Below are 15,740 nucleotides of genomic sequence, written 5' to 3'. Positions count from 1 at the left end.
AAGTAAAAATCAGCACTGCACGCAATGTATGCAGAGCGGGATGTATATAAAAGCTCTTTCTTTCTGTCATTTAGCAGTCTGTGTTGAGCACAAGAGAGCATCACACAAAATGGGAAAGGTAAGGTCATTGATATGATCTAATTATATTTTTAAACATGTATTAATTAGAGACTATACATAGCATGGTTATTCTGGAACGTTTACATCTTTTATCTATGTTTTTTTCTTTTTTATATATGTTTTTTTTAGTCATTATTGATGTTTCTTGAATTCAAATTTAAAAGGTGCTCCCAGCAGGTCTAAGTGAGAAATGTGTTTATAAATTAATAATTGTGTAAAAAAAAAATATAATTCTATTTAAAATGGGGATCCAATGAGGGAGGAGGACAAAGTGTATTCTTGCCTGGGGCACCATTTGATCAAGAAACAGCCTTGGTTGGTTTTCATGTGTAGTTTCAAAATGGCAGCCTAGAGACTGTAATACATTTAAAGTAAGCTGTATATCACTTTTGAAATTTCTTTCCTTTTCTACAGATCATCTTTTATGAGGACAAGAACTTCCAGGGCCGCTCCTATGAGTGCACTTCGGAGTGTTCTGACTTATCCTCTAACTTTCGCCGCTGTAATTCAGTTCGTGTAGAAAGTGGAAACTGGATACTTTATGAGCATCCTCACTTTCGGGGACACCAGTATTTTCTTAGCAGAGGAGAATACCCTGATTTTCAACAGTGGATGGGCTTCAATGATTCCATCAGATCCTGTCGCCTGAGCCCCCAGGTAATTAGACATGTTCTGTCAGGGTTTCCTAGAATAATATTGATATAGGGGTATAGTCACTAAATTGTCAGTTTGCAATTTAGTTAACCATTTTAGCTTGATGCATTATAAAAGGCAAAATCTAGTAAACTAATTCTGCATGAAGTTGGAACTGCATAAGGCATAGATAATATTGGTGATTTTGGCAATCACCTTACTCATATATTATTATTATTATTTGTTGTTGTATGTGCGCTGTATAATGGGATAATTCTGCATAGCCAGTGTAGCCATTTCTTTAGATAAAGCTCACCTGAGCTCATAATGCATAGCAAAGTCAATGAATTATAAGGTTGACCCGTTAAATAACTATCTTTGTGCACAAGTCTACGCAGTCCAATACAGTACCAGTACATACGTGATACTCTTCAAAAAGCCTTACTGCTAAACCATCATAAAGTAGCACACGGTGAGCAAAGGATTGTGTTTTTTCCAACATTTTACTGTAGTTGACAGATTTAATGCAAATCTGTTGCCAATAAAACCAAAAAACGATTTAAGTAAAATACATGAAGTGTTCCTTTTAAAAAGATAATATGTTGCACCTAATACTGATCTTCGGGGGTGCTTCTGATTAATAGTAATATTTTTATTTTAAAGCACCATGGTTCGTTTAGAATGAGAATCTACGAGAGGGAAGATTTCCAAGGCCAGATGATGGAATTTACTGAAGATTGTCAACATGTTTATGAAAGATTCCGTTACCATGACATCCATTCCTGCAACGTTCTTGATGGTTACTGGATGTTCTATGAGGAGCCCAACTACAGAGGACGTCAGTATTATCTGAAACCTGGAGAGTATAGAAGATACACCGACTGGGGTGCCATGAGCCCCAAAATTGGCTCATTCAGACGAGTCCATCATTTCCAATAAATGATGCATTTTGAATGTGTATTCTATATGCATTCATTAAAATATTTTGGAAACTAATTTGTGTCTTTTGCACTTTTCACACTAGCATGATTTTAATAATGTTCATAACACAGTTATTTAACAGACTATAAAAAAGTATGTAATAAAATTCTTTAAAAAAGAGAAATTGATGGCTACCATCCCACCAATAAAATTATTAAAATAATATATTTTTACAAAAGTGAACTATATACAGCGTATCCATAAATAGACAGATAGATAATAGTGTATATTTAAGAAAGTTTAGATTTTATTCCTATCAAACTTTAAAAACAATACCTCAAGCCAATCTGAATATTTATGGTGTGTTGAATAAAATATCTTTACTGAAACATTGAAAAGATGATGGATAGGTGGCATTAAAATGCATTTGTAGAATTCCTTCTCCTGCAGAAAGGTTGTATATGTAGCATATGTTTCTACATCTAAACAGGAAGTAATTGAACCAAGGAGTTTTGTTGCAGACCTTCCAAGTCTATATGTGTATGTGAACATGTATATGGGTCTTCAGTAGGAAAAGAGTAAAAACAGTTCTCATTTTACATCAACAGAGATTCAAGTCTACTTCATTTTAGAGATGATTTGCACTTTCGCATTGCAGCACGGGATCACACACCTTCCACTAACTGGCATGTACATTAAATTGATTGCATTTCATGAATCAGGAAATACCTGGGTTGGAGATTGTGCCAAAATAGCATGCGCACTCTTGTGGCCATACCTCTTCAATATTAGCTGCTAAATTTTCCAACCATAGTTTAAGCACTATGTACATTTCCCTTATCTTCATATCCCCCTCCCTCAATCATCCCCTCTCCAACTTCTAATCTTCTCCATGCCAGGTCCCCTTTACTCTATCTCCTTTCACAACCTTATCCCTCTCAGCTTTCCTTCTGACCAGTTTCTCTCCCAACCAATCATCTCAGCTCCTACCAACAAATCCAACTCTGTCTTTCCCTTATAATCAATCACCTTAACTCCACAACGTTTTACTGTCAATTACTCTTGAAATAATTTCTCTACCCAGGGACATGGCTTGGTATCCGATGCAAATGGATGTGTGAAGCCCATAAGCGGACGTTTTGGACCATAACAATTACAACTTGCAAGACGATTTAAGCAAAGTCAGCCCGTAAAAGAATTCCAAAAATGCGTCACAGTTTTTTCATTCCAAACAGACAAGGAAGGATGACCTACCAAATGACAATGTGAATTCTAAACCCAGTCCGAGCAAGAGCTGGAGGATGATGCATATGACACAATGAAGATTCTGGAGAATGAAAATGAATTCAAAACATGCTTCAAAACGTAAAGAAATTTCTACACAAAGACTTTATCCATTTGACCGAGGAATAAAAAAAGCATACCTATAGACCAAGATGGAGGAGCTCACAGGCTCACACACGAAGGAGGAGCTCACAGGCTCACACACCTTGACAGTTATGAGCATCTAGACAATAATGTAGATTCCTTGATGGACAAAATGGCAGACCTTGAGGACTGGGCCAGCAGAAAGAAATTAAGACTTAGAGGTGCCTGCAACCTCACAGGGTATCTCAAAAGCCTGTTCCACACTTTCATTCACAGTCACAGAAAGAGATCCACTCGTGGAGTGCCCAAGCCAAAGATCAGCTCTGAGAGATGTACTGGTGAAAGCCATTTCAGCTTTGCAATGTGAAGGATGTCATTGCCTAAAACTGGTCCTTGGCTGAAACATATGCTGTCTGAAAAATTTGCTACCATTCAATGATATGCTGACTTCTCACCCTATACCTTGACAAAATGAAAGATTGTCGTAAGCATCTATGGTATCACAGCATATCCCATATAGATAGGGACTGTAGTAGCAAAAAACATATTAAGAAGAGGAATATCTCTTAACTTAGTGGAATGCCCACTATAGTCACATACAGTCATGTGAAAAAGAACGCACACCCTCTTTGAATTCCATGGTTTTACATCATCAGGACATAATAACACTCATCTGTTTCTTAGCATTTCTAAAAATTAGGTAAATACAACCTCAGATGAACATGACATATTACACCATGTCATGATTTATTCAACAAAATAAAGCCTAAGTGGAGGAGCGGTGTGTGAAAATCTAAGCACATCCTTACTACCGCCATAGGAATTAAGATGCTAAGTAGCAGAGATGTGCTGCTAATCAAATGCCATTGGTTCATTGATCATCAGCAAGTAGGACTACCTCTATAAAAATCAAAGTTTTAGCTGTTTGCTGGTCTGGAGCATTCAGGTGGGTGTTAACACAATGCCAAGGAGGAAAGACATCATCACTGATCTTAGAGAAGCAAATGTTGCTGCCCATGAATCTGGGAAGGGTTATAAGGCCATTTCCAAATATTTTAAAGTCCATCATTTTACAGTAAGAAAGATTATTTAAAAGTGGAAAACATTCAAGACAGTTGCCAATCTTCCCAGGAGTGGAAGTTCGCCTCAAAGTCAGACCGTGCAATGCTCAGTGAAATTGCAAAAAATCCAAGGCATGCATCTCAGACTCGGTTAGCATGTTAAATGTTGAAGCTCTTCAAAGTACAATTAGAAAAACACTGAAGAAGTGTGGTTGGTTTAGAAAGGTTGCCAGAAGAAAGCCTCTTCTCTCCAAACAGAACATGGCAGCATGGCTTAGGTTTGCAAAGTTGCATCTGAACAAACTACATGACTACTGGAACAATGTCCTTTGGGCAGACAAGATCAAAGTGGAGGTGTTTGGCCATAATGCACAGTTCAGTGTTTGGACAAATACCTCATACCAACTGTCAAGCACGGTAGATGAGGGTGATGATTCGGACTTGTTCTGCAGCCACATAACCTAGGAACATTACAGTCATTGACTCAATCATGAACTCCTCTGTATACCAAAGTGTTCTAGAGTCAAATGTGAGGCCATCTGCCCGACCGCTAAAACTGGGCCAAAATCGGAACAAAACAATGATCCCAAGCAGATCTACAACAAAATGGCTGAAAAAAGAAAAAAAAATTGAGGTGTTAAAATTGCCCTCAACTTGATTGAAATGCTGTTATGGGGCCTTGGGAGAGCTGTGCATAAACAAATGTCTTTAAACCTTAATGAGCGTGCCAAAATTCCTCCACGACGATGTAAGAGACTGATATAGCCATACAGAAAATGATTACTTCAAGTTGTTGCTGCTAAAGGTGGTTTTACAAGCTAAGGTGAATCATAAGGTGTACTTAGCTTTTCAGACATGGCTTCTCCATTTTGGCTTTATTTTTGTTGAATAAATCATGACACAGTGTAATATGTCATGTATTGTTGTTCATCTGAGGTTATATTTACCTAATGTTTAGACCTGCTAAGAAACAGACAATTGTTATAATGCCCTGATTTGTGAAAACAAAAAATTCAAAGAAGTTGTACTTTATTTTTCCCAGGACTATATATATATATATATATATATATATATATATATATATGCAGCAATACTTTCCTAGGCAATTTGTATCTACACCATTGACTGGCTTTTCCCCTTTTTAAGCATGCTTGAACAATAGTACTATAGAAATTGAAAATGACTCAACAGCAATAACAAAACAAAAGAACTATATGTTGCCCGGATTAAACAGAAAAGAAAGATTAACTTTACCTTCAATGTATGCCGATCTCAGCACAATGAGCTTTGTATATAAGCGCTTCTCTCTTGTACTTTGGCATTCCCGGTTTGTCAGATCGCCTCTACATCAAGAATGGTTAAGGTAAGAGAATACATTAAGCAGGTGGTGTGTTTTTGACACAAATTTAGTAAACTAAATTCTCAAACTATTATAAAAAATAACTGTTTTAGAAAATAACACAAAGATGAATATCAGAAATGTGTATTGGGCTCATTACTTCTACCGTAGATCTACCATATTTACTTTGGATAAATACGCATAAAACTTGTCTCATGAAAATTTTGAAAATTAATCTTATGATCTTAGCAACCTGCTTTTGTGATGTCCAATATGCAAAACTTTTATAGAGGTGCAACACAAGCTATCTAACCTGATACATAATACCGGTACTCACAATTTTTAACTTGTTTGGAAACTTGGATGTGGCACATAATATACACCTAAATAAAATAATATGACATGCACATTAGGGATTTTGTGCACTGCAACCTTTCACAGGGTTCGATATAACATTACAAGTTCTAAGAACACTTATATAATCTAATAGTGAGTATTTTAGATGGTTTATTTGTTAAGTGTAATACGACCCCTTTAAATTTAAAAATATATAATAGCACCACGAGATAACAATGTTTATTAAAAAATATAGTTGCAATCTGTTGTGGCTGTTGAGACAATTTTTAATATTGGTATTGGTTCTACATAGCTCCAATTCCATTAGACCACAGGTGAAATATCTATAGCCAACATATCAGATGTTTAGAACCCTGAATCCCTAACTGTTGCTCCAATGATAAAGCATCCAAGGCAGAAGCAACAATGTCTAAACTTTACATTTTTATCTCATGTGGAGCAGCTGTGTATCAAAAAACACCTCTGTCCTTTTAACTTTGCCTGTGAGAAATGTATGTTGGCAAGATTCCAATCTAATGTTATAAAAAAAATATTAATTGCATGATGCTAGACATTTTTCAGTAAATATAAGAGAAATGTTAACCAGTGAGTTAACATTCCTATCTTCTACAGATCATCTTCTACGAGGACAGGAACTTCCAAGGTCGCTGCTACGAATGCATCGCAGAATGTTCGGACCTGTCCTCTTATTTTAGTCGTTGTAACTCAATCCGAGTAGAAAATGGAAACTGGATTCTCTATGAGTTCCCCAACTACAAGGGATATCAATACTATCTTAAAAGGGGAGAGTATCCTGATTTTCAGCACTGGCTGGGATTCAATGACTCCATCAAATCATGCCGTTTGACCCCTCAGGTAAATATGGTTTAAACATAAACAAAAAATCCTGTATTTTTCCTTGTTGTATTTATTCATTATTATTTTTTACGTATTAACTTTTATAAGGAATATCAGAAACTCATTGTAATATAGAGGTGGAAAAATATTCAGCCACTAGATAATGTTTATTGATGGTATGATGTATGATAAAGACAAAAATACATATTTAGTTTTACAGATGATTAAAAGAAAAACTAAAACATGTTTGAAATATTATAATTATGCTAATTAGGTAAACTCATGAGACTTAACCAACATTTATTTTTATTATGCATTTGAAATTATGTATCATTTAATACTAAATGTTTGTTTTTTATTAACAGTATAATGGATCATTCAGAATGAAGATCTATGAAAGAGAGGACTTTAAAGGTCAGATGATGGAATTTACTGAAGATTGTCCACAAGTCTATGAAAGGTTCCGTTACCATGACATCCACTCCTGCAATGTTCTTGATGGATATTGGATGTTCTATGAGGAACCCAACTACAGAGGACGTCAGTATTACCTGAGACCTGGAGAGTACAGGAGATACACTGACTGGGGTGCCATGAACTCCAGAATTGGCTCCTTCAGACGACTCCAGCTTCCTTACTAATCTAACCGATAATACAATCTTTCATTTTCAATAAAATAATTCGATAACTTCCAACATGTTTCCATTTTCCTATATTATGCAACAACTCAAAATTTAAATGCATTCAAATGGTGAATGGTTCACAGGATGAAAAAAATGATCACCAAAGACTAAGGGATGACAAAGCAGGAGTGGTACACAGGAGCAGAGATACAAAACAAATATGACAAAGAAATATACAGGCTAGGCCTAGGACCTAACACTAATGCAAACAAGTAAAGGTTTAGTTACCATGTGACCTGCCACCACGTCATAGTACTTCAGATCACAAAAGTCCTAACACTAACATTAAAAAAATACAGTGAAAGAAATAATTATTTGATCCCCTGCTGATTTTGTATGTTTGCCCACTAACAAAGACATGATCAGTCTATAATTTTAATGGTAGGTTTATTTGAACAGTAAGAGACAGAATAATGCATTTCAAATAAGTGTGTTTTGGGTCATTGTCATTCTCAATTGCCTGTCCATGACCCATTTTCAATGCCCTGGCTAAGGGAAGGAGGTTCTCCCCCAAGATTTGAAGGTACATGGCCCCATCCATCGTCCCTTTGATGCAGTGAAGTTCTCCTGTCCCTTTAGCAGGAAAACACCCCAAAGCATTATGTTTTCACCTCCATATTTGACGGTGGGGATAGTGTTCTTGGCATCATAGGCAGCATTTCTCCTCCTCCAAACACAGCTAGTTGAGTTGATGCCAAATAGCTCGATATTAGTCTCATCTGACCACAACACTTTCACCCAGTTCTCCTCTGAATCATTCAGATGTACATTGGCAAACTTCAGACGGGCTGTACATGTGCTTTCTTGAGCAGGGGGACCTTGCGGGCGCTGCAGGATTTCAGTCCTTCATGGCGTAGTGTGTTACCAATTGTTTTCTTGGTGACTATGGTCCCAGCTGCATTGACCAGATCCTCCCGTGTAGTTTTGGGCTGATTCCACACCGTTCTCATGATCATTGAAAGAGGTGAGATCTTGCATGGAGCCCCAGACCAAGGGAGATTGACAGTTATTTTGTGTTTCTTCCATTTGCGAATAATCGCACCGACTGTTGTCACCTTCTCACCAAGCTGCTTGGCGATGGTCTTGTAGCCCATTCTAGCCTTGTGTAGGTCTACAATCTTGTCCCTCACATCCTTGGACAGCTCTTTGGTCTTTTATACAGGTAATAAAATGAGATTAGAAGCACTCCCTTTAAGAGAGTGCTCTTAATCTAAACTCGTTACCTGTATAAAAGACACCTGGGAGCCAGACATCTTGCTTATTGATAGGGGGATCAAATACTTATTTTACAGTAAAATGCAAATTAATTTATAACTGATTTGAAATGTGTTATTCTGTGTTATTCTGGATTGTTTTGTTGTTATTCTATCTCTCATTTTCAATAAACCTTCCATTAAAATAGACCGATCATGTCTTTGTCAGTGGGCAAACGTACAAAATTTATTATAAAGTAGAAAAAATATAGAACAAGAGTTTACAATCTAAAACTGGAGAATCATAGTCATAGATGGACTATGAGGAAGTTTTACTTTACTAGTAGGGGGTGGTAGATAAGTGAAACAGCCCCCCAGAAAAAAATGGTAAGGGCTAATATAGAGAATTTAAACACGCAAACCTATCTTGAAGACGAGACCGAGTACTTTTTAAGATCTTTAATGTCTGAGCTTTTACATCAGGAAATATGGGCAGACCAGATGGGCCGAATAGTTCATATTTGTCATTAAAATCCATGTTTCTATTTCTCTAGTTTCCATAAAAAAGCTGCAGAGCACAATAATATCTCTTTATTTTCACATAACACCTAAAATTATATATTTCCACACTAGCTGTTTTGCAATAAATAACTAGGAATTCTAAGTCATTAAGAACGTACTAGGTCAGTAAATGTTTGTGCTACTTATTAAACACATTTTGCATCCTTAATTTAACTGTGTCGTTTCACCCAAATAATCCTGAATATCAGGAAGTTAGTGACATTATGAAAACACTATTATCAACAATATCATTTCTATATCACCTAGCAAGCGCATGGAAAAAACTAAAGAATACTTGTTCAATGGGTAAATGGTTAAAATAGGATCCTATGTCATTTTTTTGTGCTTTATGACAAAAATAAACCATGTTTGTTTGGAAACCAAACAAAGAAAAACAGATAGTTCCTTGAAAATCAATAGAAGTAGAGGTAACCATAAAACCAGTTAAGTACTTTTGGGGTTATGATAAATACTGCCTGGAAATACTGCAAGAAGAAGTTACTAAGATTAAGACGTGAAAAATATCTAAGCTTTAGGTCTTGTTAAGAAGATTTCAAAACTCCAGTGCAAAGCATAGGCCTAGCAACATAGCAACCAATCACTTAAATGATTTCATACAAGGACCAACAAGAATCATCAAAGTTCAGGAAACTCTACGAGTTTCACTGGGTCCTGCCCAGCATCTTCAGGAGGAAATCAAAGTTTTTATATTGCCCAACTCAAATACAAAGTCCACAACTCCATCATGGAGATGGCAAGTGCCCCGTCTTGTCCCCCTCTGGACACCCATAGTAATAATCATCTGGTCTCAGCATAAGAAACTGTCGATGTAGGTGCCCAAGCACCTTAAACTAACTGCATAGCAAATACATTTAAGAGAAGGCCTGCCATAGTCATTGCTGTCAACATTGTTGTTTCCTTTCACACGTTGCATCAGGACGGTAAAGTACTCCCTTTTACAGGATGTCCTCACAGATATTTGTCCTTCTGTGGCTCGAGGGGTATTAACCAGTTCAACTCCAAAAATAATGGATTAAATATGGACACAGTATTGCTGTCACATTATTGAAACTATACATTTCTTTAGATTGTAAGCTTGTTTGAGCAGGGCCTTCATCACCTTCATAACCACTAGAGTATAAGCTATGTATAGAGATAGTGAGTTCAGATGGCCAGCTAAGTATCTTTCCTGCCACTCGTTGGCTGCTTCGAGCAGAAAGAATCATCAGACCATCAAATAAGGCAGGGATTGTTTCTACCAAGAGTGTGAAGTTTTTGTTTCTGAATAATGATTAGTTTAACACAATGTTGTTTAGTAAGACTGTAAGGGGCACTAAACTGTTCGTTTAAGAGATTTTACAATGAATAGATGATAACTTGGCCTGTAGTTGCAGGAAGGGCATTGGCTTTATAACCAACACCTCTTTCTTCCACAACAGCGCTGCAGTGTCTTCATGTTTACCTCCCTTGGTTCTCCCATTTTTTATCTGTCTCTTACCTTTTCTTTCTTCACTCACAGGGCCCTCTTCTAGGCCTACCTTACATGTTGGTTTTGGCACACCTCAGACCAACTTTCTTCCTATATTGATATGTCCTTGTCCTCTCCATTCCTACTCATTTTCCCCTACCACAATTGGAGCTGTTACCTACATTTATGTTTGCTCAGTAGTTGTATATATCCAAAAGATGCTTCTGGAATCTTTAACATGCCATCAAAGTGTGGATTTTTATTTACTCTTGATAAAGGTCTCCAGAAAAGGACTTAAATGGTGATGGTGTCGTCATAGCATACTGAAAGCTACTTGTTGAACTTTTTAACTAACTTACATGATTTAATTACAATTGTAATTCAATAGAAAATGATTCTTATATATATATATATGTGCTTTTTATATGAGGAAAACACTTTAAAACTGTTCATTCCATTTTTCTAACTGGATTGTTAAGCAAACTATGAGAGCCCCAGACAGCACACGTGAATGCTGGATTCAAAAAACATACAGAACATTCTCAGCGACAATTAAGAACAAAGGAGCTATACATTTTTCACAGTAGACAGAAAAATGTTGCCGTCATTTCAATGTATGCAAACATCAGCAGGAGGACAAGTATAAAAGGGCAACTCTATTCTGCTTTAAATACCACTGAGGGTACCATACAGAACCTAAGCAAAATGGTGAAGGTAATGAAATATTTGAAATGCCGCAAAGTTGCAAGATTGGTTCATGGGGTTTTCCTCTTTCTATTTTAAAAACTATGTACATGTTAATCAATCATTGTCAGTTACATGGGCTTAATATGATTAAGTATATATGCGTGTTGTAATCATGCTGAATATTAAAAACATTTTGCCATTTTACAGATTATCTTCTACGAAGACAAGAACTTCCAGGGCCGCTCCTACGAGTGCAGCTCAGAATGTTCAGACCTGTCTTCATATTTCAACCGTTGTAACTCCATCCGAGTTGAGAATGGAAACTGGATACTCTATGAACAGCCCAACTATAGAGGATATCAATACTACCTAAGAAAAGGCGATTACCCTGATTTCCAGCAATGGATGGGTTTTAACGATTCCATCAGGTCTTGTCGTCTAACCCCACAAGTAAGATAAAATAATCTAGCACTACATACAAGTCAGATTTATTAATTTCCTCATTGATATCTCCATAGCCATACTGACCACCATCTACTAATTCTCTAACCTGTACACCAGTGGTGGAACATCCAGGGTCACAGGGGTAGCGACTGCAACGGGCCCTGGAGTTCTGCCAGTCAGGGGGGCCCAAGGGGTGCCGATCGGTCGTTTTCAGCAACCGCTCGGCCTCCTTCTGTCTCCTCTGCTCCCTGCCGCCACCTGCCTTAGCGCTGCCCCGGCTGCAGTGGTGGGAGCGTGAGGCGTCTATCTCGGTGCCGGCACTTCACGCTGAGCGCTGGCATATGACATCATATGCCGGCACTCAGCAGTGAAGTCACATGCACCGCAGCAGAGCAGCGAGATAGAAGCCTTGCGCTCCTACCACAGGACTGAACGGTAAGTGACCTACAAAGGGGGGTAGGGAGAGGGTAGATAGTGAGAAGGGAGGGGGTTAGGGAGAGGGTAGATAGCCTGAGAAGGGGGTAGATAGTGTGAAAAGGGGGAGAGGGGTAGTGTGAGAAACAAAATCATGTTTTTTTGGGTTGGGGGTGGCCCGTAACAGATTCTTGCACCAGGGCCCGTAACAGATTCTCGCACCAGGGCCCTGAGGCTTCTAGTTATGCCCCTACTGTACACCCTTCATCACATTTTGCCTTATTCTACCTCTTCTATTCCTGTCTTACATTTTTATGACTTGTACTATTGGTAAAGAAACATGCAAAAGGGAACTGTTGGCAGCTGCTGATATAGTTACACACCTTCAAATGTATTCATCATGTATGCCATTTTCATTCTGTTCTTAAGTATTATACTGTGTAAAATAGGCCTTTTAAGTGACTGCGTCCCCATTTAAGATGTACAGTCCAATAATGTTGTAGTACATTGATGGACCTATGTCCATATGACGACTTGTCTTCTGTCGATAATATCTTTTAGACTTTATAGGTTATTATGCATTTTTAAATGTGTAAACTTATAATATTAAACATTGTATTGTTTGTTTGTTCAAAGCATCGTGGCCCATTCCGTATAAGGATCTATGAGCGAGAGGGCTTTAAAGGTCAAATGATGGAGTTTACTGAAGACTGTCCCCAAGTGTTTGATCAATTCCGTTACAATGACATCTGTTCCTGCAATGTACTTGATGGCCACTGGATATTCTATGAGGAACCCAACTACAGAGGGCGTCAATATTATCTGAGACCTGGAGAGTATCGAAGATACACTGACTGGGGTGCCGTGAACTCCAGGATTGGGTCCTTCAGACGAGTTCAATATCTTTATTAAACTAATAATTCAACAAACCTTCAAATATGTTTGAACTTTATGATATACAGTAAAATATCAATATTTCATATGATGTGGTTGTTTCTTTTTTTTCGTATAAGATTGCACTACTTAGATTAGTTCCTTGTCATCCTTGTTTTTCCTCCAAGTATAGAACACACTATAATATAATAGCATTTTAAGATTAGAGAAAAACCAGCTGTTTTTAAAGGAGTTGAACCTAGCTTTAGGAAGTAGTAACAAAGAGTGTATAATAAACATTTCCGCAATTGGTTTAAGTAAATTCCAAGGGGAATACTACTTACAAAATATTTGCGTGTGAATGACTCAGTATAGTGTTTTTTTGATTTCATTAAAATTGGGCTAACAAAGCAAATTTTTGCTTAACAGATCTCTGGGGAAAAATATTTCATGGAAAGACCTAGAAACATCTGTTCACTTATTTCTGGTGCATACAATATATTTTTCCTAAATGGCATAGGATTTAAAAAAACTAACTAGAATCAGTGTCTTTGTTAAACCAATCCTAAATCAAAATATCATGACTGACAGCAATTTCAGTCTCCAGATCCAAGCCGTAGCTAGCTCCTTTTACACCCGAGGTAAGAATGGAAAATTGTGCCCCCCAGCTATTTTTTTTTTACAGAGGTTGTTTTACTTACACTGCACTTATATACACCTGTCCATAAACACACATATACACATACACATTGTCTTTACACATACCTGTCTATTAACACGCATATATGCATACACATCCCTTACACATGACTGCCATTACACACACCTGCCCATTAATACGCATATACACATACGCTGCCCTTACACACGACTGCGTTTACACACATACACACACACACACCAGCTTACAAACATACAAATACCTGCACTGCCCTTACACACACACAGTCCATACACATATCAGCTTACAAACACTCACATATATACACACACTGCCTTTACACACACCTGTCCATAAACACACAAACATGCTGCCTTTACACACGCCTGCCCATTAACACGCATATACGCATAGACTGCCCTTTCACACAACTTCCCATAAACACACATATACACATACACTGCCCTCACACATAACTGCCCCTACACACACCTGCCTTTTAATATGCATATACACATACACTACTCTTACACATGACTGCCTTTATGCACATATACACACACCAGCTTACGAACATACAAATACCAACACTGCCCTTACACACACACAAACTGCCCATACATACACCAGCTTACAAACACACACATATATACACATACACTGCCCTTATACACACCTGCCCATTAACATGTACATATACATACACTGCCCTCACACTCCCCTGCCTTTACACACACACACCAGCTTACAAACACACAAATACCTACACTGCCCACACACACACACAGACTGTCCATACACACACAGACTGCCCATACACACACGCTGCCCATACACACACATTGCCCATACACACATATTGCCCATACACACACAAACTGCCCATACACACACACCAGCTTACAAACACACATATACACAGCCCTTACACACACACCAGCTTACAAACACACATATACACAGCCCTTACACACACACCCGCTTACAAACACAGAGATATACACAGCCCTTACACACACACCAGCTTACAAACACAACACAGCCCTTACACCCCTTTCTCCCCATCTCTTACTTTTATCATCTTCCATCATCTTCTATCTTCCATCATCTTCTGTCTTCCATCATCATCTATCTTCCATCATGTAGTGGGAGAGCGAGGTCTGTCACGCCAGGCCTCTGCTTTAGTGCTGCCTCATCACTATGCGCCGGCTATTGATGCAGCGCGCCGGGGTGACATCATATCCCGGCGCGTAGAGGTTAGGGAGAATGGCAGCGCACGGCTGGAAGCTCGATGGCAGGGCGCACGGCAGGAAGCCCACTGGCAGGGCGCACGGCAGGAAGCCCACTGGCAGGACTGACGGCAGGAAGCCCACTGGCAGGACTGAAGGAAGGAGGTCCTTTAGTGACCATATAACTTGCTCCACAAGAACAGAGCATGGGACTACATATCCCAGCTACTGGCACTTCTTAAGAGTACATGAAGCCAACATGCCAAAGCATGACCTCCGCCAACACGTCAGGATCTCGTATCTGCCCTGGCATGTGCGTAAGTGTGACCCATTCCTTGCAAATCTTCTCATAGAAGGATGCCTACTCTGGGACCAGGGAGCTACTCAACAGCTGCCCAATTGCAATATTCCCAGCTGCCACAGCGCTTCCAGACACAGAACTCTCTCCCGGTCCACCATCGGAGCAGACTTGTAGAAGCGACTCCACTGCTGCCAAGTGCATCAGCCACTGTATAAACTACACCAGACACATGAGAACACATAAAACAAACATTTAATTGCAAACAGTTCAACACCAGGTGCCTTAGCAGTTCATGCACCTGGGAAGAGGCTTGTACTCTTGTACCACACATCTTGTCGCATTGAAAATTAACACTCTTCTTGGCAAAGCTTCGCCAAAATGTTTACTGCCATGACCATGGGAAATCATTCAAGGAAAGTCATATTTTTAGTTAAACCAGCCACTGTCCAAGCATAAGGCCACAGACCCGTGCACCAACTACCTTGGTAAAAGGTACCAAAAACATCCATCCACCAACTCAATTCCCCATTATCTACAGAAGGCTCCATCAAGACTTGCCATTATACTCTTATAAAAATGTGGCCCAAACT

General features: G+C 38.6%; 4 protein-coding genes across 4 annotated transcripts in view; 3 read left to right on the top strand and 1 right to left on the bottom strand.

The window, feature by feature from the left end:
* Positions 1–15,740, bottom strand: part of LOC128501354 (carboxypeptidase O-like) — a 165,620-nt gene that overhangs the window by 88,242 nt on the left and 61,638 nt on the right. The window lies entirely within an intron of this gene.
* On the top strand, positions 82–1,749 carry LOC128501363 (gamma-crystallin 1-like). Its single transcript, XM_053470803.1, has 3 exons — positions 82–118; positions 535–777; positions 1,417–1,749. The coding sequence occupies exons 1-3, from the start codon at positions 110–112 to the stop codon at positions 1,690–1,692; spliced, it is 528 nt and encodes a 175-aa protein (XP_053326778.1). The 5' UTR covers positions 82–109; the 3' UTR covers positions 1,693–1,749.
* Positions 5,369–7,331, top strand: LOC128501367 (gamma-crystallin 1-like). The gene is made up of 3 exons (XM_053470807.1): positions 5,369–5,466; positions 6,412–6,654; positions 7,002–7,331. The coding sequence occupies exons 1-3, from the start codon at positions 5,458–5,460 to the stop codon at positions 7,275–7,277; spliced, it is 528 nt and encodes a 175-aa protein (XP_053326782.1). The 5' UTR covers positions 5,369–5,457; the 3' UTR covers positions 7,278–7,331.
* LOC128501362 (gamma-crystallin 1-like) lies at positions 11,217–13,066 on the top strand. Its single transcript, XM_053470802.1, has 3 exons — positions 11,217–11,255; positions 11,436–11,678; positions 12,723–13,066. The coding sequence occupies exons 1-3, from the start codon at positions 11,247–11,249 to the stop codon at positions 12,996–12,998; spliced, it is 528 nt and encodes a 175-aa protein (XP_053326777.1). The 5' UTR covers positions 11,217–11,246; the 3' UTR covers positions 12,999–13,066.

The sequence above is a fragment of the Spea bombifrons genome, chromosome 7, assembly GCF_027358695.1.
Source record: "Spea bombifrons isolate aSpeBom1 chromosome 7, aSpeBom1.2.pri, whole genome shotgun sequence".
NCBI classification, from domain to species: Eukaryota; Metazoa; Chordata; class Amphibia; order Anura; family Pelobatidae; genus Spea; species Spea bombifrons.
The sequence above is the reverse complement of the archived record's forward strand: the minus strand, read 5'-3'. Positions and strand labels throughout refer to the sequence as shown.